Source organism: Prionailurus bengalensis, chromosome E2 (genome assembly GCF_016509475.1).
Source record: "Prionailurus bengalensis isolate Pbe53 chromosome E2, Fcat_Pben_1.1_paternal_pri, whole genome shotgun sequence".
Taxonomy (NCBI): domain Eukaryota; kingdom Metazoa; phylum Chordata; class Mammalia; order Carnivora; family Felidae; genus Prionailurus; species Prionailurus bengalensis.
Window position 1 is genome coordinate 20,874,570 of NC_057352.1, and position 23,908 is coordinate 20,898,477.

The 23,908-nt window shown below is 44.8% G+C and overlaps 1 protein-coding gene and 1 pseudogene across 6 annotated transcripts in view; both read right to left on the reverse strand.

The window, feature by feature from the left end:
- DPY19L3 (dpy-19 like C-mannosyltransferase 3) overlaps positions 1 to 10,032 on the reverse strand; it is an 80,437-nt gene extending 70,405 nt beyond the window's left edge. The window contains exons 1-3 of one of the 6 annotated variants that reach the window (XM_043599112.1): positions 9,809 to 10,032; positions 7,949 to 8,090; positions 5,208 to 5,341 (exon numbers count right to left, since the gene is read on the reverse strand). In XM_043599112.1, coding sequence (XP_043455047.1) covers positions 5,208 to 5,341; positions 7,949 to 8,051 — 237 coding nt within the window. In that variant the 5' untranslated portion in view covers positions 8,052 to 8,090; positions 9,809 to 10,032. Of the gene's footprint in view, positions 1 to 5,207; positions 5,342 to 7,948; positions 8,091 to 9,808 lie in introns of those variants that run through there. The other 5 variants (XM_043599113.1, XM_043599114.1, XM_043599111.1 and 2 more) reach the window with 5 other exon arrangements.
- A 306-nt stretch (positions 10,033 to 10,338) lies between these two features.
- LOC122494306 lies at positions 10,339 to 22,137 on the reverse strand (annotated as a pseudogene).
- Between the last annotated feature and the right edge of the window lie 1,771 nt (positions 22,138 to 23,908).

Here is a 23,908-nt window from a genome sequence, read left to right on the forward strand (position 1 = left end):
GATCTCGCAGTTGGTTCATTGGGTTCGAGTCCCACGTCAGGCTCTGCACTGACAGTGCGGAGCCTGCTTGGGATTCTCTCTCGAAACAAATAAATAAACTTTAAAAAAAAAAAGTAGCCTAGCAATTTTAAGTTTTAACCCACAAGCACAAAAGGAAAACAGATTTACACTTCTCAAGTATTCCCATAATCCCCCAATATGAAAATGGTGTAAGTTACAGGAGTAAAATTTATGAAGGCATATATAAACTCAGAAAATGAGCTTTTCCTCTGACTGAGCAATGTCTTTGATCATTAATGGCTACCAGCTTCATGGTTTATTCACAGAAAATGTTTACACATTTTAAAATTCAGTAAAATGTAAAATTCAGCTCCTCAGTTGCAACAGCCACAGATCAAGTGTTTAGCAGCTCCATTTGGCTCGTGGCCACTGTACTGAACAGTGTGGAAGAAGATCATTTCCTTCACTGCACAGAGTTCCACTGGACAGCACTGGGTCTACGTGATCGAAGATGAAAAACAAGCCAAATGCCCACGCAGAGGTACCATCAGGTTTGTGAAACAGTCGAAACATCTGAGGATTCCTCTTGTGATGCAGAGAAAACAAGTCTGTGCTATAAGCCATTGCTTGAATAAAGAGAAGAAGATGCAATAAGACTGAGCTCAACTGTACATTTCAGGGATGGAGGTGTCGGTGGGAAGAAACCTGTTAGATTCGAGTACGTTCCTGTTTTATAGCTTCTTCCAGATGGTATCTGAGGCAGAGACAAGAAACTAGCCTAGGGTCTCTTTCTCACTCTGCACACTCCTCCAACAATCTTGCCCACACGTCTATAAGCTGGTAATATGAAAATGTCCATTTCCAACACAGATGGAACTCCTGCCTCCACATCCGTGGATCCAGCTCCCTTTACTCCTTATCTCCCTCCTTGGACTGTTTCGAAAGTGACTCATAACGTATCCAAACATGGATTATCATTTGCTGTCTCACCGTCCCCTCTAAAGAATTTGGCTGGCCTTTGTCCCTGGTTCCTGGGAGGTAGCCAATAAATCCTCGAATTTCCCAATTGATAACAGCATCTTTGTCATTCACAGTTGGTTCCTCAGGACCACCTCTGATAGCGTGTTCTAAGGAGATGACTCAGGATGGGGGCTGGCCAAGCCAGAAAGACCAGAAATGTGTGATCAGAGCGTTGGGGCTTGGAGCCAGCTGACACCGACCCAACCTCTGGGGAGGAGAGGGAGCTGGAGATTGAATTCAACATTGTGGCCAAATGGTTCAATCACACCTACATAATAAAACTCCAGTAAAAACTCTGGACACCAGAGGCCAGGTGAGCTTTCTTGGTTGACAATAGTCAACACACTGTCATACACTGACGTGCCAGGAGAACAACATGTCCTGACTCCACAAGGAAAGGACAATGGAAAGTCTGAATTTGGGGACCTCCCCACACTGCCGACTTTCAATGAGTCTCTGCCTTTCACTGATTCTGATTTGTATCCCATTGTTGTATTAAAGCTATCATCATACGTGTAACGCTTTCTTGAGTTCTGTGAGTCATTCTAGTGAATTACTGAACCTGAGGGGATAGTGGGTATCCCAAAATTTATAGCCTGCTTATGGTCAGAAGTCAGGTGGCCTGAGGATCCCCAAACTTGTGACTGGTATCTGAAGTGAGAGCGGTGTTGTAGTGGGCTGTGCCCTTAGCCTGTCAAGTCTGGCTTAACTCTGGGTAGCTGGTGTCAGAAGTTACTCCACTGCCCAGACCTGTTCCTCCCAACAGGGTTCATCATCACAGTGAATGGTATGTCCATCCAACTATTCAGCTGCTAATGGGAGAAAGTAGATCACCACTGATGATTCCTTCCTCCCAATCACCATCCAAACAAATGATGAATCGATAGATCCTTCTAAATCCACCTTCTAATAAACTCTGAGTTCATCCACTTCTCTCCAGCATGATCTGGTCTTTTCCTCTCTGGTCCTGTTCTCCTTGTGCTCCTAGAGTTCTGGCCACACGTGCCTTCTCTCTGATACTCGGGCTGGACGAGTTCTGTCCTACCTTGCGGCTTTTCCGGTTGTTGTTCCCTCTGCTTAGGACGTTTTCACAGATCTTAGCTTGGCTGTTCTTCTTAGGATTTAAGTGTTGATGTATGTCTGGTCTTCAAAATGGTCTGCTTTCCCTCCCCATAACTATGTCACCACCCTGTTTGGTTTCTACCATAGGACTTATTTCTTGTTGGTTCCTGTTTCTTCCCTCCTCTTTGAACAGAATTCAAAGGCTGTTTTCTCAGGGCCTAGATCTGTGTCTGGTGCACAGATGACGTGCATTTACTGACATCCAGGTATTACCAAATCCACTGAATTGGATTTTCTTGGTGGTTGCCTCTTCCCGCAGTGCTGTCCTCCTCAGGTCCATTCTCCACGCTGCAGCCTGAGCCATCTTTCTAGCACGCCAAGACAATGACACTGCTGTACCTTCATGACCTCTGTTTATCATCCCTGTACATTCTCTCTTCCCATCTGTTCTCCAGTCAGGCTGACTACTGCCAACACCTTCAACGCTTTCAACGTTCTTGCCTCTCAAAGTTCCTGCACATGTTGCTTCCCTATGACATTCACTTCTCCTCCCCAATTTGACTGGTTAACCTTTCTTATCCTTCAGGTCTCCTTAACCATCACTTCTTCCAGAAAACCTTCCCTGAGCGTCCAAAATTGGGTTAGGCTACCCCTCCTCTGTGCTCCCGCAATGTCTTTCCCCAGCAAGGTATTGATTTTGGATGGGCTGTAATGTCTGCCAACTTGCCTGTACCCTCAAGGGTGTGAACTCCCTGCAGGCAGGGGCCTTGTTGCAGTTGGAGGTATCGCTACAACTGAACGCAGTCCCTGCAGGTATACTACAGGTGCTTAATATGTATTTACTGGATCAATTTATTACACTGGAAAACCTGCTGGCAAATTCATTAGTCTCTGTTATTCTTTCCACATTCCTCATGGTGTTTCAATAAATGCTACCCACAGAAGGGGTGCTCCATAAACACTAGGTAAAAGTATAATGACTTCTTTAACCTGGTGAGAATAAAAAGGAAAATCAAGGGTGCTCAGGTTTCTTGATGATGGGGTGTATTTATTTAAGGTTACTAGCAAGGCCACCTAAAAACTTTAAAGAGCTAAAATTACAATTTGAAATTAAGCCATGTGACCTCTTTTAGCATCTTCTCCTTACTTACCACACAGTTACTAACATTTAATTTTAGCTATATGCCCACACAGGGATATTTCAGTCTTTATTCAAAATGTTGGTGTTGATAAATAAGCATAAGATTGTTTAGTTATAGGGAATCTGTTTATAAGCACTCTATTAAAGAGATATAGGCGAGGGACGCCTGGGTGGCTCAGTTGGTTAAGAGTCTAACTCTTGATTTTGGCTTAGGCTTTGAGCATCGAATGTGCTTGGGATTCATTCTCTCTCTCTCTCTCTCTCTCTCTCCCCCTCCCTCCCTCCCTCCCTCCCTCCCTCTGCCTCTCCCTGACTAGCGCATGCTCTCTCTCTTAAAATAAATAAACATTAAAAAAAAACAAATAAAAAAATAAAGAGATATAGGTGAGTGAAATTTTTCTTGACAAGAAAAACTACCACTGTTCCTGAAAGATAAGGATTATTCTCTGTACCATGATATTTTTGTATAAAAATATATACATAGATACATGCTACACCTATAGAGTAAGAAGGACAGGTTTTTAAAATAAACATACTATAAGTTATCTGTATAAATTAAATTTGTCATTCAAAGTAGTTCTCTTTGGTTTTGTTCTTTTTTTTTTAATTTTTTAGTATTTATTTTGAGCGAGAGAGAGCATGAGCAGGGGAGGGGCAGAGAGAGAGGGAGACACAGAATCCGAAGCAGGTTCCAGGATCTAAGCCATCAGCACAGAGCCTGACATGGGGCCCGAACCCATGAGTGAGATCATGACCTGAGCCGAAGTCAGATGCTCAAGTGACTGAGCCACCCAGGCGCCCCTAAAGTAGTCCCCTTTGGAGACTCATTTCAGTAATGGAACCAAAGTTCAAAATATTTTGGAAAACTCTCTTTGAGAACCATTTTACTTTTTTTATTAAAATTTTTTGTAACGTTTATTTATTTTGAGAGAGAGAGAGAGCGCGTGCACTCATGTGTATGAGCAGGGGAGGGGCAGAGAGAGAGAGAGAATCCCAAGTAGACTCTATGCTGTCAGTGCAAAGCCTGAGACAGAGCACGATTTCATGAACTATGAGATCATGACCTGAGCCGAAATCAAGAGTCAGATGCTTAACTGACTGAGCCACCCAGGTACCCCGAGAACTGTTTTAGATTCTGCATTGATTCTTTTGAATATTCACCTATAAATATTTGACCTTTGATAGTGAATTTTACCTTTATAATAACTAGTCATTAGAAGCCACAATAGTAAACAGGGTCAAAGATGATGACGCTTGGGATAAAAAAACAAAGTATATTTGGATTGAAAACCGCTGGTGATATAAAAGTTTCCTTGCTTAAGTGATATGCGTGTTTTGAAAACAATGGCAAATTAAAAGACATCTAGAAATGTTTAAAAAGAGAAAAAAAGAGAACAAGGAAATTGGTGGTTAAGAAGTCACAGACCCTCCTGAGAATGTGATGAAAATAATGGTTCCCCGACCCTCTAACCACTGCATGTACAATTAGAAAGGTAGGAACACACTGAGGTCGTCTATGGAGCCAGATTAACACTCCATGGTTTAGAGGACTGGCTTTTGATTTTTTTATTGTGCCCAACAGAAAAAAATATATATATACTGTGACCCAGCTTGTACATACATACATATGATTAACAGTTACACAAACAATTCTCAACCCTAGTGTATATGATAATATCCTCTTGTATCTTATTTTAATTACGAACGTTACTCATGATTTACTGCACCAATTTCACAACGTACAGTGGGAAAATACTGGTTTAGAGTTACTGTCCCATAACTAGAGCAAGCTCATGAAATGAGAAAACTCACTGATGACAAACATTCTGATGTTATTTTAAATAACAAAGTCTACGCTATAGGCAAACCTTTTAAGACGTTAGATTCTTTACAGCAAAGTAGCATTATCTTGGTCCTTCATCTACACACTTAACTACTGGAGATACTGATGAGTAAATCATACAACAGTAATAGGATGCCATACCTTAATATTAGAAAACCATAAGTCATTTTCGTGTAAAGTGGCCAGGTAGACAGATGTAAGAAGTCCAATGCAAAGGGCAATGGTTCCACCAACCATAAATGACAGAAGCTTCCATAATCTTCTACTGGTACCACCTTTTAGAAAAAATAAATAAGTCAGTAAACAATGTAGAATTTAATAGTGCCACTTCAGACTATCAAGTATGCTAACTTCCAACTGTCTGTCACTGGTGAAGCTTCTATTGCCAGGAGACAGTTAGGAACTCCTTTCTGTGACTCCGGAGACCTGTTTTCATACTTCATTACGGTTTTTACCCGACGGTATCTAATTGCTCACTTGTCCATTTTGGCAGAAATTGTGGGCTTATTCATTACCTTAGTTATCTTAGTACCTACAGTCCGTGTTTGGCATAGTTTAACAACTGTAGTTCAACTGTGAAGTTTGTCAAATGGAGGAGTTAAGTGGGGTGCAGGTCTAGGATATAGAAAATCTTTCCGATGATCTATGTATAATTTGTGATTTATTCATTAAAAGCTACCAAAAAGCTTGACTACTTAAAATTCAACAACCCATCGGGAGAAAAACATCCAAGTTAAAGGACACAAACTAGGAAAAAAATATTCATGGCACTTATAAGAAAGCTTAAGTATCCTCAATATGGGATGAACACCTTCAGGATTAAAAAACTAAATATTTCAGTTGGAAAGAGATTACAGAGACAAACAGGCAATGCACAGAAAAAAAAAAAAGGGCCAACAGACAGACAAAAATATTCACATTCATTAGTATTAAAGAAATGCAAATCAAAACAATGGGCTACAATTTTTTAGATGCTGGTCAATTTGACAGCTTAAAAATGTGAACGCTGTTTTAACAAGGGTACAAAATGAGTAGTTTTCAAACACTGCTAGGAGGAGAATAACGTGGCAACTCTCTGGAACATGAGAGGGCAGGAAGTTGGAAAAGCTACCAAAACGAACATACCATTTGACCAGCAATTCCAAATCTTGGCATATAACCCCAAATAAAGTTTAAGCAAACATTTGGCCACAAGAACATTTACTCTAGTTCTGTTCGTATAAGTGAAAGGTTTATTTATTTCTTTTTTTAATTTTTTTTTTTCAACGTTTATTTATTTTTGGGACAGAGAGAGACAGAGCATGAACGCGGGAGGGGCAGAGAGAGAGGGAGACACAGAATCAGAAACAGGTTCCAGGCTCCGAGCCGTCAGCCCAGAGCCCGACGAGGGGCTCGAACTCACAGACCGCGAGATCGTGACCTGGCTGAAGTCGGATGCTTAACCAACTGCGCCACCCAGGCGCCCCAGTGAAAGGTTTAAAACCACTCATTCAACCAGGAATTCTTAAATCAGTTATGCTATAGCCACACAGTGACTACACCAGTAACATTTTTAAAACACATTGACTGACTTGTGACATGATTGGAACATAATAAAAGAAATGTAGCAAATTACAAAACAGCCAGGATCCCAACGTTGTAAAACCACGTGACTGCTTGAAGGTGTGCCTAGGCAAGAACACCATTTCCACAGCAACATCAAGTTTCATGGATGACAGTCTCAGGATGGGTTTGTTTGTGGCAATACTTTCTTTCTTTCCTTTTTTTCTTTTTTTTTTTTTCCTTTTCTTTAGTTTTCAGGGTTTTTTTTTTCTGACATGAATAAATATTGCCTCAGTAAAATGAAGAATCCTCAAAGTTATGTTTTAATTTAAAAAAAAGCAAACTTGGGAGCACCTGGGTGGCACAGCTGGTTAAGTGTCTGACTCTTGATTTCAGCTCAGGTCATGATCTCACGGTTCACGGGACTGAGCCCCATGTCAGGCTCTACGCTGACAGTGCAGAGAATGCTTGAGATTCTCTCTTTCGAAATAAATAAGCGTATAAAAATAAAAAGGCAAACGTGAAGTTACATTGTGTAAGTCTTCAGAAAGTACTCTATCTTGTCCAAAACTGCTTATTTATTGGATGGTTGAATGGTTTGACTTCTCAGTACAGATTTTATGAAACTGCTCCCCCCAAATTACTAGCTCTGGCTGATAAGAATTAACATGGCTGAGTTAATATGAATTCTGTCAGATATCCAAAATGGTGAAGAGACAAGGAATTTCTCATGCTTATTTTTAAAAATCCTTGACCATGCTTAGTTAAGAAAGCAACTCCGGACTGGGGAAGTTCATAATTAAGGTCATTTGATGTACACTTAGCAAGAATCTTCAGCATTACGTAAACAACTTAACCAAGTTCGGACCACCGCTCCCTCACAAACCAAAGGAGAAAATGTCAGGAATTCAAATAAGGAATAAAAAAATGTTTGATTCATCTTTCAATACCTTAACGAAATGAGAAAGTCACCCAAGCTAATGCTGTCTAGAGTGAACAGCATACACAAACCAGAAAAATTAGAAACAGACTAAAATCTGAAGCATGGGGGAAAGCATTACTTTAGAAAGTCAAAGATTGGCAAAACCAGAACCCACTGCACAGACAGCTGACAAACAAGGGGTTCCAATTAGAGCTCTGTGGCCTTTTATCTGGTCACAACTGTGAAACCAGGATCATCAAACTGCAGTCAAATCATCTGTCAAACTAAAACATCAGGGTATTAGAACAAGTTTCCTCAAATGTTAGGGCTCACCAAATTTGTACCCTATTGGAGAGTGATATTTTAATATTGAAGAAATAACAGCAATCCAAAATGCTGCTTTAATTAAGTCACCTACCAGATGGCAATTTATTTTCCAACTTCACATTTGCTTCTTGTGCTGCATAATCCTCAGGAACTTCTGTGGGTTTTACTCCTTTTCTTTGCCTGATGGATATCATGGTGTCAAAGACTTACGTGCATTGTTCTTCCAACCACTCCTACAAACAACATAAAAGTAAACCGCCCATCCATACGCCAGTACCGTCTCCCCAACACACGCTTTGCTCCTCTGTGACTTGGAGCCTTGTCCCTGGCTTAGCATGCCCTCCCCACTTTCCCATCAAATCTTTACCAGCCTTCAAAGCTACTGCCAAGGCACAACGCAAATATTTACTTAAAACCTATTATTAAGAGTTAAGAATACAGGTAAGCATCCCAGACAAGCCCCTGCCCTTCCTCCAAGAAACCTTCCTATCTCGGTTGTGCCAGCCACTGCTGATCTTTCTCCATCCTGAGCCACTGCAGTTACCACGCAATTGGTCACATAATTATGCAGTTTTATATTATGTTCCACAGTTCCATACTATTCGGTAGTAAATCTGTTGATAGCCTGATTCTGAAGAAATGAAATACTGTTTCGTCTCAGGTATCTGAATTTTCATACCGACGTTCTTTAAAACAATTCACACTGGAAACTTTACGAATATGCCTGAGTGGTGATGGCAGCGGGGGTGTGCCAATCAGGGCAGCTGCTATCCCAGGGAGCAACAGTGGGAGTAAAGGCAGGGTGCAGGAGCCTGGTTTGGAAGCAGTGAGTGGGAGGCGAGGGAGTGGTGGCAGTGAGTAAGCTGGCGACGGTCCCCAGGAACATCTTGCTTCACTCCTCTGAATAACGAACAGCGTTTTACTAATTACTATTAAATATGACCAGTTACCGGACACGATTGTTTGGGCAGTTTATTAATAACCAACTTGCTCTAGAGAAAGAACAATCCAACCAACCAACATTATACAATTTATTCATTCATTCATAAAAAAAAAAAAAATGTGAGACACAAAAACAGTTAAGTACAAGCACCGAAAATGAATCTGGAGCAGCGAGGCAGGAAAAAGGAGTGTTAGGCAAAGCCGTACTGCATTCATTAGATGGACTTATCCCCCAACTGGATAACTTGGATTCTTAGCCAAGAATCACGTCCTCCTAAGGGCTCGGGAAGGAGTTATAAATATCCCACATCGGATACACTCTAACAAGTCAGGACAGAAGGGCAACAAACATTTCCGCGCCAACTCTGTGTCGGGCAATGTGATAATCGCACCAACTGGGGAAAGAAAAGTTTCCCCATAATGAAAGGGAAGGCCATCTTCGACGCTGGAAAAGGGAAGTGAGAGCGATGCTCGTCCTCTACTCGGAAGGAAGGACCAGCACGCACAGAGCGACCGGGCACTGCAGGGCACGACACTCAGCTTCCCGCCGCACCCCAGCCTCACAGCGCCGAGTGTCCCCACCGGACACCGAGGGGCCGGCAGCGGCCGCCCAAGTTCAGACACTTGCTCCAGCTCGGCAGAGCCGCGCGGCCGCGGAGGCCAGCACCAACCAGGCCCTCCCTCCGCCCGCGCGGCAGGAGCCCGAAGTGGCCCGCGAGCGCCGCCCCGCCCCGCCCTCGGCAAACTTCCTCACTCCCGACCTGCCGCCCCCCGCCCCGCAGTTCGAGCGGACCGGCGAGCGCCGCGTCCCCCACCCTGGCGCCCCAGGGCGCCGCGGGGCCCGGGCCGCGCCCCCCGACTGCACGACGCGGCGGGGCGACCCGCAGGCTCCCGGTCGTTGCGGCTGATTCGGAAACATCGCAACGCGGGGCGCAGCCCGACCAGCCGCCGAAGCCTCGCACCCGCGCGTCCCCTCGCTCCGCCCGCGGCCCGACACGCAGTCACAGACCTTCGGCCTCAGCCGTCCTGGCGCGCAGCTCCGGGCGGGGAAAGAGGCCGGCCGGCCGGGGGTGCCGAGGGCCGCGCAACCGCCCGCGACGCACCGTGAGGACAGGGAGGACCAAGCAGCGGCCACCGTGCAGCGACGGAGCTTTGCGCGACACCAGAGAAATGGGGGACTGGGGGGCGTCCGCGGCCCCGAGGAAGGGGCGCGCCAGGGAGGCCGGGCCGCCGCGGGCGCGCCCATAGGTCCCGGGAGCCGTCCGTCAGCTCAAGTCCCCGCCCTCTCCAGGGGCGCCCCGCCCAGTCTCGTGCGGCGCCGGCCGGAAGGAAGCGGCACACTTCCGCTCGCCCTGTCCGCCCCTCCCGCCCCGCGTCCAGCCTCTGCGTGCCCCGAGCACACAGACCCCTGACCCGCGCGGCGCTGCCGCGAGCCTACGCGGCTGCCCTCCTCAGCCGCGGGGACGCCCGCCAGCCCCAGGGCAGAGCGAGAGGTGGCCACCCGGGGGAGGAGGGGCCCGTCTCCGAGGAAGGGTCGCCTCAGGTGTGCTTGCAAGAGACCACGAAACCTTTTGCTTGTTCCCGTAGCTTCCTGCTCCCGGGTGCTGGTGGATGCGGGGGGCTCGGTGAAGGGTCTGGCGGACTGAAGCAGTTGACCGCTCGGGCCTCTCCCGCCTCCCGCGTCTCAGGCCTGTGGCGCCCTGTTTGCAGGTCTTGGCAGCCCCCCAGCACCCAGTGGCCGCCGGTGTGTGCTTGGAAGGCGCTTCCACTGCGGTAGAGAGCACCCGCAGAGACACTTTGGCCTCTCCGGAGACTCCCCCCACCCCTACCGTTGGGGTGGGGGCGGCGCGCCCCTTCCTTAATCTTGCCTTCAAGGATATGCTTCTCTAGGTCTCCAGGACTAGAGTGAAGCCTTTTTTGAGGGCAGGTACTGTGCTTTTACCTGGGTATCTTTTCTTTTTATTTTTTTATTCTTTTTTTTTTTTTAATTGTGGTTATTTATTTATTTTGAGAGAGAGCATGAGCAGGGGAGGGGCAGAGAAAGAGAGAGAGAATCCCAAGCAGGCCCTGTAGTGTCAGCTTAGAGCCTGACGCTGGGCTCGAACTCACCAAGCATGAGACCTTGACCTGAGCGGAAGTGGGACCTTTCACAGACTGAGCCACCCACGCGCCCCTACCTGGTTAAGTTTCTTAATCACACTGCAAAGAAGGGTAGATGAAGCCTTCTGTCAGCAGATGCCCAGGCCACATGTTTAATTGATTTTTGTTAAGGAATGGTCGTCTGGGTCCTCCACCTGTGAAAAGACTGTCCATCTGTCTAATTCCAACACGAAATTATTTTATCCAGGAAGTCAGTCACCCCTGTTGGGTATTTTCTCCTCCTCGGTGCGTCTGGTGCTATTAATAACAAACACACATTCTGTGCGAATGGATCGAGGTATCTGCTGGGTGGCTTTAAGAAAAATAAGTGTCAGCTGTTTTTTCAGATGGCATTTGTCATGTTTTAACTTGATTGCTGGTGTCTTTGATGTTCCAGACTTGAGAGCAGAGCTTGTATTTGTAATCCATCTTTTTCGCGTTTAGATGCCTTCCATAAAATACTTTTGGGTGCTTAATAAATACATATGTGACCTGATTCCTCCTTAAATAGAATTTTCCCCCTTCTTATTGTCTATAGGGTTTTTTCTAAGATTGTGTATTTCTAAAATTGTGTGCTCTGGGGAAGAATGTGTCTGTGGTGCAGTGTGTGTCCCTTGAGTAAAGGAAACAGTCCTCAACAGCTCTTTGTTTTAGTATTAATGAAATGGTTTTTCCAGCAAGATAAAGCTTTGAGACTTACTTTTCAAAAGTATCTACTGCTGAGGGTTAAGTCTTCAGAATTAATAAATCAGTTAAGAATGAGTCCTGGGGCGCCTGAGTGGCTTAGTCAGGTAAGCGTCCAACTTCAGCTCAGGTCATGATCTCGAAGTTTATGAGTTGGAGTCCCGCATTGGGCCCTCTATTGACAGCATAGAGCCTGCTTTGGATCCTCTGTCTTCCTCTCTCTGCCCCTCCCCTGCTTGTGCACGCAGCTGTGCTGTCAAAAATAAACATTAAAAAATATTTAAAAAAAAAAAAAGGATGAGTACTTAGCTTTGATACAGTAACCATGGGGGTGATGGGTAACTAGCAGGCCCTGCCCTCGATGAGCTCTGGTCATGGACTGACTCCAGTGGTGTTCAGGAATACTTCTTGTTTGCATTATGTCTTGAAATCCATATGGATTTCTCCCTGTTGTGGCCCGCAGTAGTTAAGCTGTGGTCTTGTAGAAGTGTGCAATTCAAACTGTGGTCTTGGGGACCTGTGGCATCACTGTCACCATCTCCAGGGAGGTTGTTGGAAATGCAGATTATCAGATCCTGCCCCAGACCCACTGAATCATAATCTGTAGGGATGGGGTCCAATAATCTGTTTTAAAATGTTCTCCGTGTGAGTCTGTGCTCAATAAAGTTTGAAAGCCACAGCACAACCTCGCTATTCAAAATGTTTGTGGGCCAGGGGTATCAGTATCGCCGGGGACTTTCTTAGAAACACAGGCTCTCAGGCCCTCCCCTACTGCGACCTACTGAGCCAGAATCTGCATTTTACTATAGTCCCCAGGTTATTTGTACATCACACTTGGAGAAGCACCACACCAGAAGTCATCAATGCTATTGACATCCTTCCTATAAAAGTACTCCACCTTGGGACCGAGGGAGAGCGCTCTTTTTCCTATCTGATATACAATGTTCTGTTTTAAATTGCTTGGCTTAGTGGTGTGACCACTGTTGATCACGGTGGTATCTTCTGTGACAATAGACTCCTGGTGTTCCTATTAACCTTTCTGGCATTCCTTTTCAGTCTCTTGTAAACTCTTCCTTTTCAAAGCAACGGTTCTCTGGTTCATGGCTCCATTGTCCACTAATGTCCTGATGGCTCATACGTTTTTATGTCCAGGCATATATTCCCTGACCTCCAGGTCCCATGTGCCCACTGACTATTCAACATTTCCATGTGTGTAAGCATCTCAAACTCATTAAAAACTTTTTCTAATTCCCAACCTGCTCTTCATCCCGTGTGCCCCATTCACCTAATTGCTCAAGTCACAACCCCAGGAGCCAAACGTGGTTCCTTCCTGTTGTGTAATCCACGTATCTAAACATGGAGTCCTATTGGACTTTTTCCTAAATATCTCAGAAGCTCCCTGATTTTTCTCCCCCTCTATTGCCATCCCCCCTAATCCAAGTTACCATTCCTTGTCAGGATCACTTTAATGGCCTCCTAACTGATGGCCTGACCTCCATCCCTGCCCCCTGTCCTTGTCTATTCATTCCACCCTCCTTGTAATAACCAGAGCGATCTTACCGGCTTCATATAAAAATCAAGCTCCTTAACACAGCTTGGAATGACTGCCATGAATCGGCCTCCATTTATCTCTCCAGCCTCATCTCTACTTCCCATTCATAAATTTCTGTTGAAGGTTTTGCAAGTGTCTCCTTGCACTCTGACCTGACTAACATGCCAGTCAGTCTTCAAATTTCCCAGTTTCAGCCGTAGCCCCTCTTGGATCGGTCACTTAGGGGCCCCCAGCCACCACGTTGTGAGGATTTTCAGCCAGTGGAGAAGGCCACTTGGGCAGCAACTGGCCTCCGGCCAACAACCAGCGCCCTCTTGCCAGCCATGTGAATGAGCCACCTTAGAGGAAGGGTCTGCCAGCTCCAGGGCAACCTTCAGACACTGCAGCCTCATGAGAGGTCCCAAGCCAGAAATGCCCACTTGCCACTCCCAAATATCTGACATGGAAGTAACAGGAAAAGAAATGTTTACTGTTTTAAGCCATTCAGTTTTGGGGTAATTTTGTTACACAATGATAGGTGATCAATCCCATAATATTCTTCTGTCGGGGATGGGGGGAGGCGCCTGGGTCGCTCAGTCGCTAAAGTGTCCAACTCGATTTTGGCTCAGGTCATGATCTCACGGGCGTAGGATCAAGCCCTGAGTTAGGCTCCGTGCTGACAGTGTGGAACCTGCTTGGGATTCTCTCTCTCTCCCTCTCTCTCTCTCTCTCTCTCTCTGTCCCTCCCGTTTGTGCGCGCTCTAAGTAAATAAATAAACCTAAAAACAATTGCTCTGCATGGATATATCATAATTTTATTTAACTATTCCCCTCTGATTGGACATATAGGTTATTTTTTAGTTTTATCCTATTACAAGCAATGCTGTCAAGAATATCCTTATATTTATGTAATTCTTTAGGACATATTTCTGGAAGTAGAATTGCTAGGATTCCTGTTTTAAATTATGATAGGGCACCTGGGTAGCTTAGTCGGTTGAGCATCCGACTTTGGCTCAGGTCATGATCTCGTGGTTTGTGAGTTCGAGCCCCAAGCCGGGCTCGTTGCTGTCAGTGCAGAGCCCACTTCAGATCCTCTGTTCCCCCTCTCTCTTCCCCTCCCCTGCTTGTGTTCACTCTCTCTCAAAAATAAACATTTGAAAATACTATGATAAACATTGGCAAACTAGTTTCCAAAAAGGTTAACGATTCTACACGTCCACCAATGCGTGTTCCCTGCTTATCTCTTTGTGCCTTTGCCAACAATCCAACAACGGATATTTTTAGTCATTGCCGATCTTATGTGACAAGTGAGGTCTCACTTTTGTTATTATTATTACTAAGTAGGCTTCACACCCATCTCAGAGCCCAACATATGGGGCTCAAACTCACGACTCTGAGATCAAGACCTGAGCTGAGGTCGAGTTGAACACTTAATCGACTGAGCCACCCCGTATCCTATCAGGTGCCCCGAGGTATCATTTAAATGCTATTTGTGAGGTGGAGACAGTTGTATCAGGGGTTTATTGGCTGTTTGTGTTTCTTTTTCTATGATTTGTCTTTTTGTGTTCTTTGACCAGTCATGGATTTAATCTTGATGTGAAGGGAGTATTTACAGATTATAGAAATGAACTTTTGGTCACATACCCCGCAGAGGTTTCCTCCTTATTGTATGCCTCGTCAGGTGTCTTTTGTTATGTAGCAATTTTTCCATTTTTATATTGTCCAATCTATCACCTTTCCCTTTATAGCTTCTGGGTTTTTCCATCGTGCTTAGGAAAACCTTTCTCGCTGCAAGATTGTAAAATTTTAAAAATACTTTCTTCCAGTTTTTAAAAATATGGCATCTTTTTAATATGGGGTGAGATGGCGGTCTGATATAATTTCTTTCTGGCTGGTTGGTCAGCTGTTTCCCCATTATTCTTCGAATTACCCGTATCACATACTAATTCCTGTATGTATATGGCCTGTTTGTTAACTATTATGTTTAAGTGACTTTACAAAGGAACTCTGTGCAACAGTTCCACATATTTGTAACTACTGTTTCTTTATAGAAAGCCTTTCATACTTGCGAGAACAAGTGCCCCCTTTATTATATTTCTTTTCTTTTTTAAAAAAAGTTAAAAAAAATCTTTATTTATTTTTGAGAGAGAGACAGAGTGTGAGCAGGGGAGGAGCAGAGAGAGAGGGAGACCCAGAATCCGAAGCAGGCTCCAGGCTCTGAGCTGTCAGCACAGAGCCTGATGCGGGGCTTGAACTCACGAGCTGTGAGATCATGACCTGAGCCAAAGCCGGACGCTCAACCGACTGAGTCACCCAGGCACCCCCAGTATATTTCTTTTAAACACATGTCAGGGCATCTGGGTGGCTCAGTTAGGTAAGCATCCAACTCTTGATTTTGACGCAGGTCATGATCTCACGGTTCATGGGTTCGAGCCCTGCATCGGGTTCTGTGCTTGTCAGCCCAGAGCCTGCTGGGGATTCAATCTCTCCCTCTCTTTCTCTGCCTCTCCTCTGCTCTTTCTTTCTCTCTCAAAAATAAACACTTCTTAAAAAGTCACATGTTTTGGCAAGTTTTACATATCTGTTGGCTCAGATGAACTCCAGCCATTTATCAGTTTCCAACAAAGAATCTATGGAGGTTTTTACTAGAATTGTATAAAATTTATAGGAACGTTTGGGCAAAGTGAGATCTTTTTAACACTGGGTATGCTATTACAGGAACACCTATTCATTTGGAGACAGTTTGGCCAACCACATATGTTTTTCTAACAGTGCTCTCATGCACTTCGTGTTTTTCCCTCTTGTCCACAAGGGTTGGCTTTTCACGTGTCTTGATAAAGGAGCAGACTTTTGCTCGCATACCTTTATCAGATAAAAAAGTTTGTCCTCTCTGTGTCAGTGTATACACATACATATATTTAACTGAGGTAAATACAAAGGGAAGTCCTAATATGTTCTGCCTGCATTCCACTGGATTGTTCTATACACCCCTTATGTACAACCCACACCAGAGGCTGCAGACAGGCTGTGCCTGCAGCATCCTTTGGAGCCTGGCTCGGTGTGCTTCGTCTTAGGGAACCTGTGCCGAGTCAAGGGTCCACTTCCTCAGTGCACACAGATCATTACAGAGTTGCACAGGCATTGACGTTACACTGGAGTCCTTCCCTGTGAGATTCTTTAAAAAAGGCATTACGAGGGGCGCCTGGGTGGCGCAGTCGGTTAAGCGTCCGACTTCAGCCAGGTCACGATCTCGTGGCCCGTAAGTTCGAGCCCCGCGTCAGGCTCTGGGCTGATGGCTCAGAGCCTGGAGCCTGTTTCCGATTCTTTGTCTCCCTCTCTCTCTGCCCTCCCCCGTTCATGCTCTGTCTCTCTCTGTCCCAAAAATAAATAAATGTTGAAAAAAAAAAAGGCATTACGAAATATTGTTAGTGTTGATTTTTTTTTCTTCCTTTGATCAACTTTGTATTAGATTTGTAGTGGTTTACATAGTGGAATTCAGGGGTGCTTGGCTGGCTCAGTTGGTAAAATGTATCACTTGATCTCAGGGTCATGAGTTCAAGCCCTACCTACATTGGGTGTGGAGCCTACTTAAAATTAAATTAGATCAAATTAAAAATGGTGAAATTCATAGGCAGATTAGCTAGGTGCACAATTATCTGACTTTTAAAGTTAACGGTATTTTTTTTTTTTATGTTGATTTTTAAGAGAGAAAGAGCATGCGTAGGGGAGGGAGCAGAGAGAGGGAGGGAGACACAGAATCTGAAGCAGGCTTCAGGCTCTGAGCTGTCAGCAACAGAGGCCAACGCAGGGGTTAAATGCACGAGCTGTAAGATCATGACCTGAGCCGAAGTTGGATGTTTAACCGACTGAGCCACCCAGGCGTCCCTAAACTTAACAGTGTTTAAGCATTACCGATTTGGTTTCATTTGCCTTAACACCCGATACTCTTAGCTCTACTTGTCTGTTATTCCTACCTACACCCCCTTTTTTTTTTTTAAGTTTCTTTTGAAAGAGAGAGAGAAAGAGCATTTATAAGCAGGGGAAAGGCGGAGAGAGGGAGAGAGAATTCCAAGCAGGCTTCTAGCTGTCAGTGCATAGCCCGACCTGGGGCTCAATCCCACGATCCGTGAGATCATGATCTGAGCCGAAATCAAAAGTCGGACGCTTAACCGACTGAGCCGCCCAGGGTCCCCATCCCCTTACACCTTCTTTTCTAATTTCCATGGTTAGAATAATGTCGTACTTGTATATTTCAAATGAGGACATGAATAGTCAAGTTATTCAATTAAAGCAGATGGTGATGCTTTATCACATAAGCTTCTTGCCAAATGTGATGATTCCTAGATGTTGGCTGTTCTAGTCCAGTGGCCTTGGCTGGTCTTCCCAGTTTGTTCCTTTGGACTGCTCTAATGTCATCCCCTGCAACAGGCATAACACAACAGGTGTCTAAAACTCCTAGAAGTACACATTTCCTACCAACAGATGCCAAAGCGTATTGTCTGGCTTGGGAGTTCTGTTTTTTTCTGTAGGAAGAAGTAGGAGTTTGAGCCAGAAATGTATATGTTTCTAACACTCTCAAACTAAGATATTTTATCCTGCCTTAAATTGTGGCTAATCTAGCACTGGGTTGGATTTTCATGAAGTGTTCTTCTGCGACCCTCCTGGGTCCCCCCATGAACATTGGTAAGTCAGCTTGAAGGACTCCTTATGCATAAGAATTCACAGGTGGGACTGTCAGCCAGGACTCACTGGACCCCCAGCAGCTGTGTAGACTGTACTGGGTGGATTCAGTGCTTTTGTGATCCCCACATGATGGAAGAGCAGATAAAGCCATCTTGGAGAGGGTTTTTAATCAAAATCTCTTGACGACCTTTTGCATTTTTAGTCTGGACCAGAAACCAGAAAGCTGAGTTGGTCGTAGTATCTTACTCTCCCCACAACTATCATCAACCAGGTCATTTACATAAGAGCATGCATTCTCCGTGGTAATACCCCCCTCTCCCCCCGCCATGGGGAGGCAATTGGTCTGGGGAGGGGTTGAAAAAAAAATCCTACTCTTTTTATGTATCAAGCACAGATATACAGTATATCTAAGGTATTCAAATTTCAGGAGTTGGGGGGCTGATTAGGAAAACCATAAAAAGGGCTCCTTAGGGGCGCCTGGGTGGCGCAGTCGGTTAAGCGCCCGACTTCAGCCAGGTCACGATCTCGCGGTCCGTGAGTTCGAGCCCCGCGTCAGGCTCTGGGCTGATGGCTCGGAGCCTGGAGCCTGTTTCCGATTCTGTGTCTCCCTCTCTCTCTGCCCCTCCCCGGTTCATGCTCTGTCTCTCTCTGTCCCCCCAAAAATAAATAAACGTTGAAAAAAAATTAAAAAAAAAAAAAGGGCTCCTTAGGGTGGTGATAATGAAAAAAAAAAAAGGTTGAAACACTGGTATGGATTAAGTTTTGGTGGCTGGAGCACTACCCACACCCTGGAGATACACTTTCCCCCTCTTTATTTGTTTTGAGAGAGAGCGAGGAAGGGGGAGAGAGGGGGTAGAGAGAATCCCAAGCGGGCTCCTTGTCCGCTCAGAGTCTGATGCAGGGCTCTGTCCCATGACACTGGGATCAGGACCCGAGCTGAAACCAAAGTTAGATGCTCAACCGACTGAGCCACCCAGGAGCCCCGCTGTGCTTTTCCCTTTAATGGATTTTTTTTTTTTTTGGCGTGGGGGGTGGGGAGGGAGCAAATAATTTAAAATTTTTATCAAATTAAAAAAATTTTTTTGTTGTTTTTGAGAGACAAGACAGAAACAGAGCACGAGCAGGGAAGGGGCAGAGGGAGAGGGAGACACAGAACCTGAAGTGGGCCCGTGAGATCATGACCTAACATGAAGTTGGACGCTTCACTGACCGAGCCACCCATGCGCCCCATTAAAAAAATTTGTTTTGATACACCAAAAATTCGTGCAATGCTGCCAGCATTGGATGCAATCCTGGCCCACAAGTCTTCACGGTCCTTTGCAGCTGGTCCTGTGATAGCAGAACCCTTCATTTCGCCTTTGTTGTTTACTATGATCTCTGTGATATCCTTAGAGAAACATGCCATCTTTTCTCCGGTATGACTCTCGTCGAATTACCACCACCGGATGTACCTTCTTCCTGAGCTCTGGCTTGCCTTTCTTCACTGTGGCCATCACCGTGTCCCCCACAGCAGCAGCAGGAAGTCTGTTCAGTTGCCCCTTGATCCCCCATCACAGAGATGACACACAGATTTTTGGCTCCTGTGCTGTCAGGACAGTTGATATCGCCTCCTACTGGAAGACCCGGGGAAGCTCGGAATTTCCCACCAGACCACCCACCACGTCCGCGTTTTGAATCTTGAACGCTGGACTATCTTTTAGATGGGGCGTGACCTGTCTACGATATTCTAGGGACTGGGAAATAGGTTTTGACTTTTTTGGCATCTTTGGAGGGATAGGATGTTTTGTTTTGAGTGCTCTTCCTCAAGACACAAGCCAGCATGGTTCTTCGGTTCCTTCCAAGGTTGTAACAAGAACAAGGTTGTCACAGAACGCATCAATTGAAATGAAATAACTGTTGCTGAGCCCCTAGACGGCCAGGCCCTATATACACATGGTTATGAACTTTCACAGCAACCCCACAGGGCTTACGTATTACCATCTGTTCTACCGAAGAAGAAACGGAGTCTCAAAAATGCTCGAATGCCTTACTCCGGATCACGTGGCTTGGAACCAAGCATGGTCCAGAACTGCCAGGACTTGACGAAGTATTTTGTAGACCATCTCATTTAATCCCCGCAACTCTATGAGGTAGGTATTACTGTCAGCTTTACAGGTCAGGAAAAAAAAGGAATAACTGAACTTAAAAGACACTCAAAAGGGTAAAGCCAGACTGTATTTCAAACCACCCGAGGTAGCAGTACCCACTTCGTGGGCAGCCCTGGGGCGCTGTCTCCTAGACATTCCTCTGCTTGTCGCAGATGGGATGTGGTGACTGCTTTCCCATTAGGAAGATTCCTACTTGTGTTTTCTTCCCACTGCTACAAAGTTCCGTTTTAAAAATTGCCAGGCAGTACACTGGAGCCTCTGAATCAGCAGTTGCACACTGAGCACAGGGTGGGCACAGATTCCGAAAAGCCCTAGATTTCTTGACCTCTACGGTGATTCTCCGCACGGACCCCAGTGTCACCATTGTAGACAGACACTACCTCACTGTGTTCTCATGCTTCCCAGTGGAGAAGGGCTTAAAAACATGAAGGTAACCTTGAAACCACTGGTTTATTTAATTATTCCAGCATAACTTTTTTTGTACATTAGCTGCAGAAGATCAGAAATAAATACAGCTTAAGGTTTGAGCCACGTCCTGCTGTACTTTTTCTCATAAGCCTGAAATAGAATTTTCTAACACCTTTTGTGGTTGGAAATACTGAATTTAAATAGGGCTGGAGATATAAACAGAAAGCAAGATGTGGATCGATGTGCCTATTTCAGTAAAAGGCAGCCACATTGTTTCTGAAATGCAGATACCAGAATTGATAAAATGACAAGTAGAAAATACAGAAGTCTGGAGATGTGCACTGTAGTGACAATGAGCCTTTAAATAACGTGGTTCGGTACTAATAAAAGACCTGAAAAATGAACAACTTTATTTTGCTGAGGGTCTCTTCAGGTCACAGTTTTTTTAAGATTAGTAATTTAAAAAGCCATTTCATTATTCAATACCAATGGTAATGACATGGGCAAGTATCCTTTTTCTTTAAAAAATTTTTTTTTATGTTTATTTACTTCTGAGAGACAGAGAGAGAGAGAGAGAGACAGAAAGAGAACAAGTGGGAGAGGCAGATAGACACAGAATCTGAAGCAGGCTCCAGGTTCTGAGCTGACAGCACAGAGACCGACACGGGGCTCAAACCCACGTACCGTGAGATCATGACGTGAACCAAAGTCAGACGCTCAACCGACTGAGCCACCCAGGCACGCCTCCTTTTTATTTTCTGAAGAAAGGATAAAGCTGAGGAATCGGAAAGATGGAATGGTTGAGTCTCAGCTTATGGTCAAGGATTATTTTTGGATTTGTGTATCTCAAACTCCAGCTACCTATGTAATGTCCTTCCCAAACAAAGGCCCCACGTACCTCAGTATTACCCTAGAAGCTTCTGTCATACATCCAGTTTTGCCAACTTTTACAGGATGGTGCCTTTACTATCTGCATTCAGCGACACTTGGCGTAAACGTGGCTGGGTTAGGAAGCAAAAAGACACCAGCATTTGCTAATTTTGTCATATACATCTAAGAATTTATAGGAGATGCCTAAAATTAAACTCTTTAATTCCAGAGAAGATCTACTATGATCTACTTTTGTAAGGCAAACAAGTGAACATGATTACCCATTACTGGAAGAAATAACTCAGTAAATGAGAAAATCAAGTAGGTCATCATCTCACAAACACTTCATGGTTCGATGAGAAAACGAGACACAGCACATTAATGTGCCATCACAAAAGTGGGGTCGAGTCCCCCAACACAATGTACAAAGAAGTGGATTCTGCTGCACAGGTAGGACTCTGGCAATGGCTCAAGCACCTTACAGTCATTTGGATCCTGAGATGTAAACCAAAACACATGACCTGAGTAAGCCTGTCATATGGCCCCAGTTAAAAACTTTTCAAAGAATTTACGGGGCCGAAAATATTCATTTTATGTCTTTGCTGACAGATCTGGAGGACATGTAGGTCAAAAAGTACTGTTGACTGTTTCTTCACTTGGCCGGTTTAGTCAATAGATCTACACGAAAGCCAACTACTACCTCCATGAATCTGGCTTTTATCCGTTACAAAGCGGTGCATCAAAGACTCTTTTCTGTGTGTCCGGGATTACTGAAGTCAGTTGTCACCCCAGTCGAGTGGATTAGCTGCCATGGTTGCCGTGCACCGCAGTGAGACATGTCCCTGGAACTGCCACACTATCGGCGGTGGTGCCCATGGCACCGAAAGGGCGAGGCAGGGAGGGCACCAGCAACGCTGCAAGGTTGGCAGGAGGAAAACAAGACAGTACTTTTTATAGCAGCATTATTTAATCGTGCACTGTTATTTTAAACAAATTGTGTTTGGCTTTAAAGAGCAGAGACGATGAAACAGGTTAAAGTCATAAATTATGGATAAGGGCTGTGGAAAAACAGGAAGACTTTACAAAAATTACGGGGGGAGAAATAATACAACTTAGCTAGAAAACAGTGCTATACAAAGCTTTCTTTATAAAAAGCTTTTTTCTTTCTGGGAGCTTTAAAGCACGGATCACACCATTATTCCTCCAGGTCAGAGGTCAGCAGACAGAAATTTTCTATGGAACTATTTACTATCAAACAAACAGTAAGTAATCTGGGCTTTGTGGGCCATCCGGTCTCTGTCACCACTGCTCGATGCTGCTGTTGTACCTTGAAGATAACCACATGCAACATGTAAACCAATAAATACAGCTATATTCCAAGAAAACTTTATTATTATCATTAATGTTTATTTTTGAGAGCAAGAGAGCGAGAGTGTGTGAGCAGGGGAGGGGCGGAGAGACAGGGAGACAGAATCCAAAGCAGGCTCCAGGCTCTGAGCTGTCAGCGCAGAGCCTGACGCGGGGCTCGAACTCACGGACCGGACTGTGAGATCATGACCTGAGCCGAAGTCAGACACTTAACTGACCGAGCCACCCAGGTGCCCCCCAATAAAACTTTATTTACTGGTTTTTACCAGTGGCAGGCTTGAACTGAAGCAAGGGATGTAGTTTACTAATCCCTCTTCTAGACTAGCACCGTCCAGCAGAAACATTACATTAGCCACCTGCGTAATTAAAATTCTTCTAGTAGCTGCATTGGGAAAAAAGTGAATTTTAATAGTACGTTTTATTTAACCCCAAATATCATTTCAACATGTAATTAATATAAAACTATTAATAAGATACTTCACTTTTTGTTCTAAGCCTTCAAAACGGTCGTGCATTGTATACTCACCGCATGCCAGTCGTATTTCAAGTGCTCACTGGAAACAGCGGCTAACCAACTGCAGCCGATGTTCTAGAAGTTCCATGATGGGATTTCTACAACTAACCTGGAGTTTAGTGACAAAGTGTTGGCATTTGGGTCTTAAAAGATAGGGGGTATAATTACGTTGCCTCTAGGGAGACAGGACAGCGGATTATAGCTGTTGGGAAGAAACACTTGGCCTCTCGACTCTAAGCTGAGGTGGCCCAGGATAACCAGACCAATGACACAGTGAGACGATGTCAGCTTTACCTCTCAATGCAGCCAACAAAGCTAACTGGAGAACGTATCTGATGTAGACCACAAAACGATCCGGTGTGAACACATGATTGTCGTTTCGGGCCTTCCATAAAGAATGCTAATTGTCATGAATACAGCTAGTCTCCAGCACTGTCACTGTAGTAGAACTGAGAGCACAGAAAAATGCAATTCGGGAGAGAAAATGAAGAACCGAGTAGTAAGGGCAAAAAAGCTTCAAAACCAGAGTGAATGTTTACAGTGATTAAAACAATCTAAATACTTTTTCAGTCATCTCTGTGTCACAGAGTTGCATGCTAGCCAGCAATAGCTGAAGAAGTCACCAAAGGGTAATCAGAAGCCATAATCGTAAGTTCAACCCTTGGGAGGCTCTTCAGTATTTAAACCCCACTTTCCAAGTGACCAAATCAACATTTCCAAGATAAAAATGATAAAAACCTTTGGTGATAAAACTTCAGAGGCGAG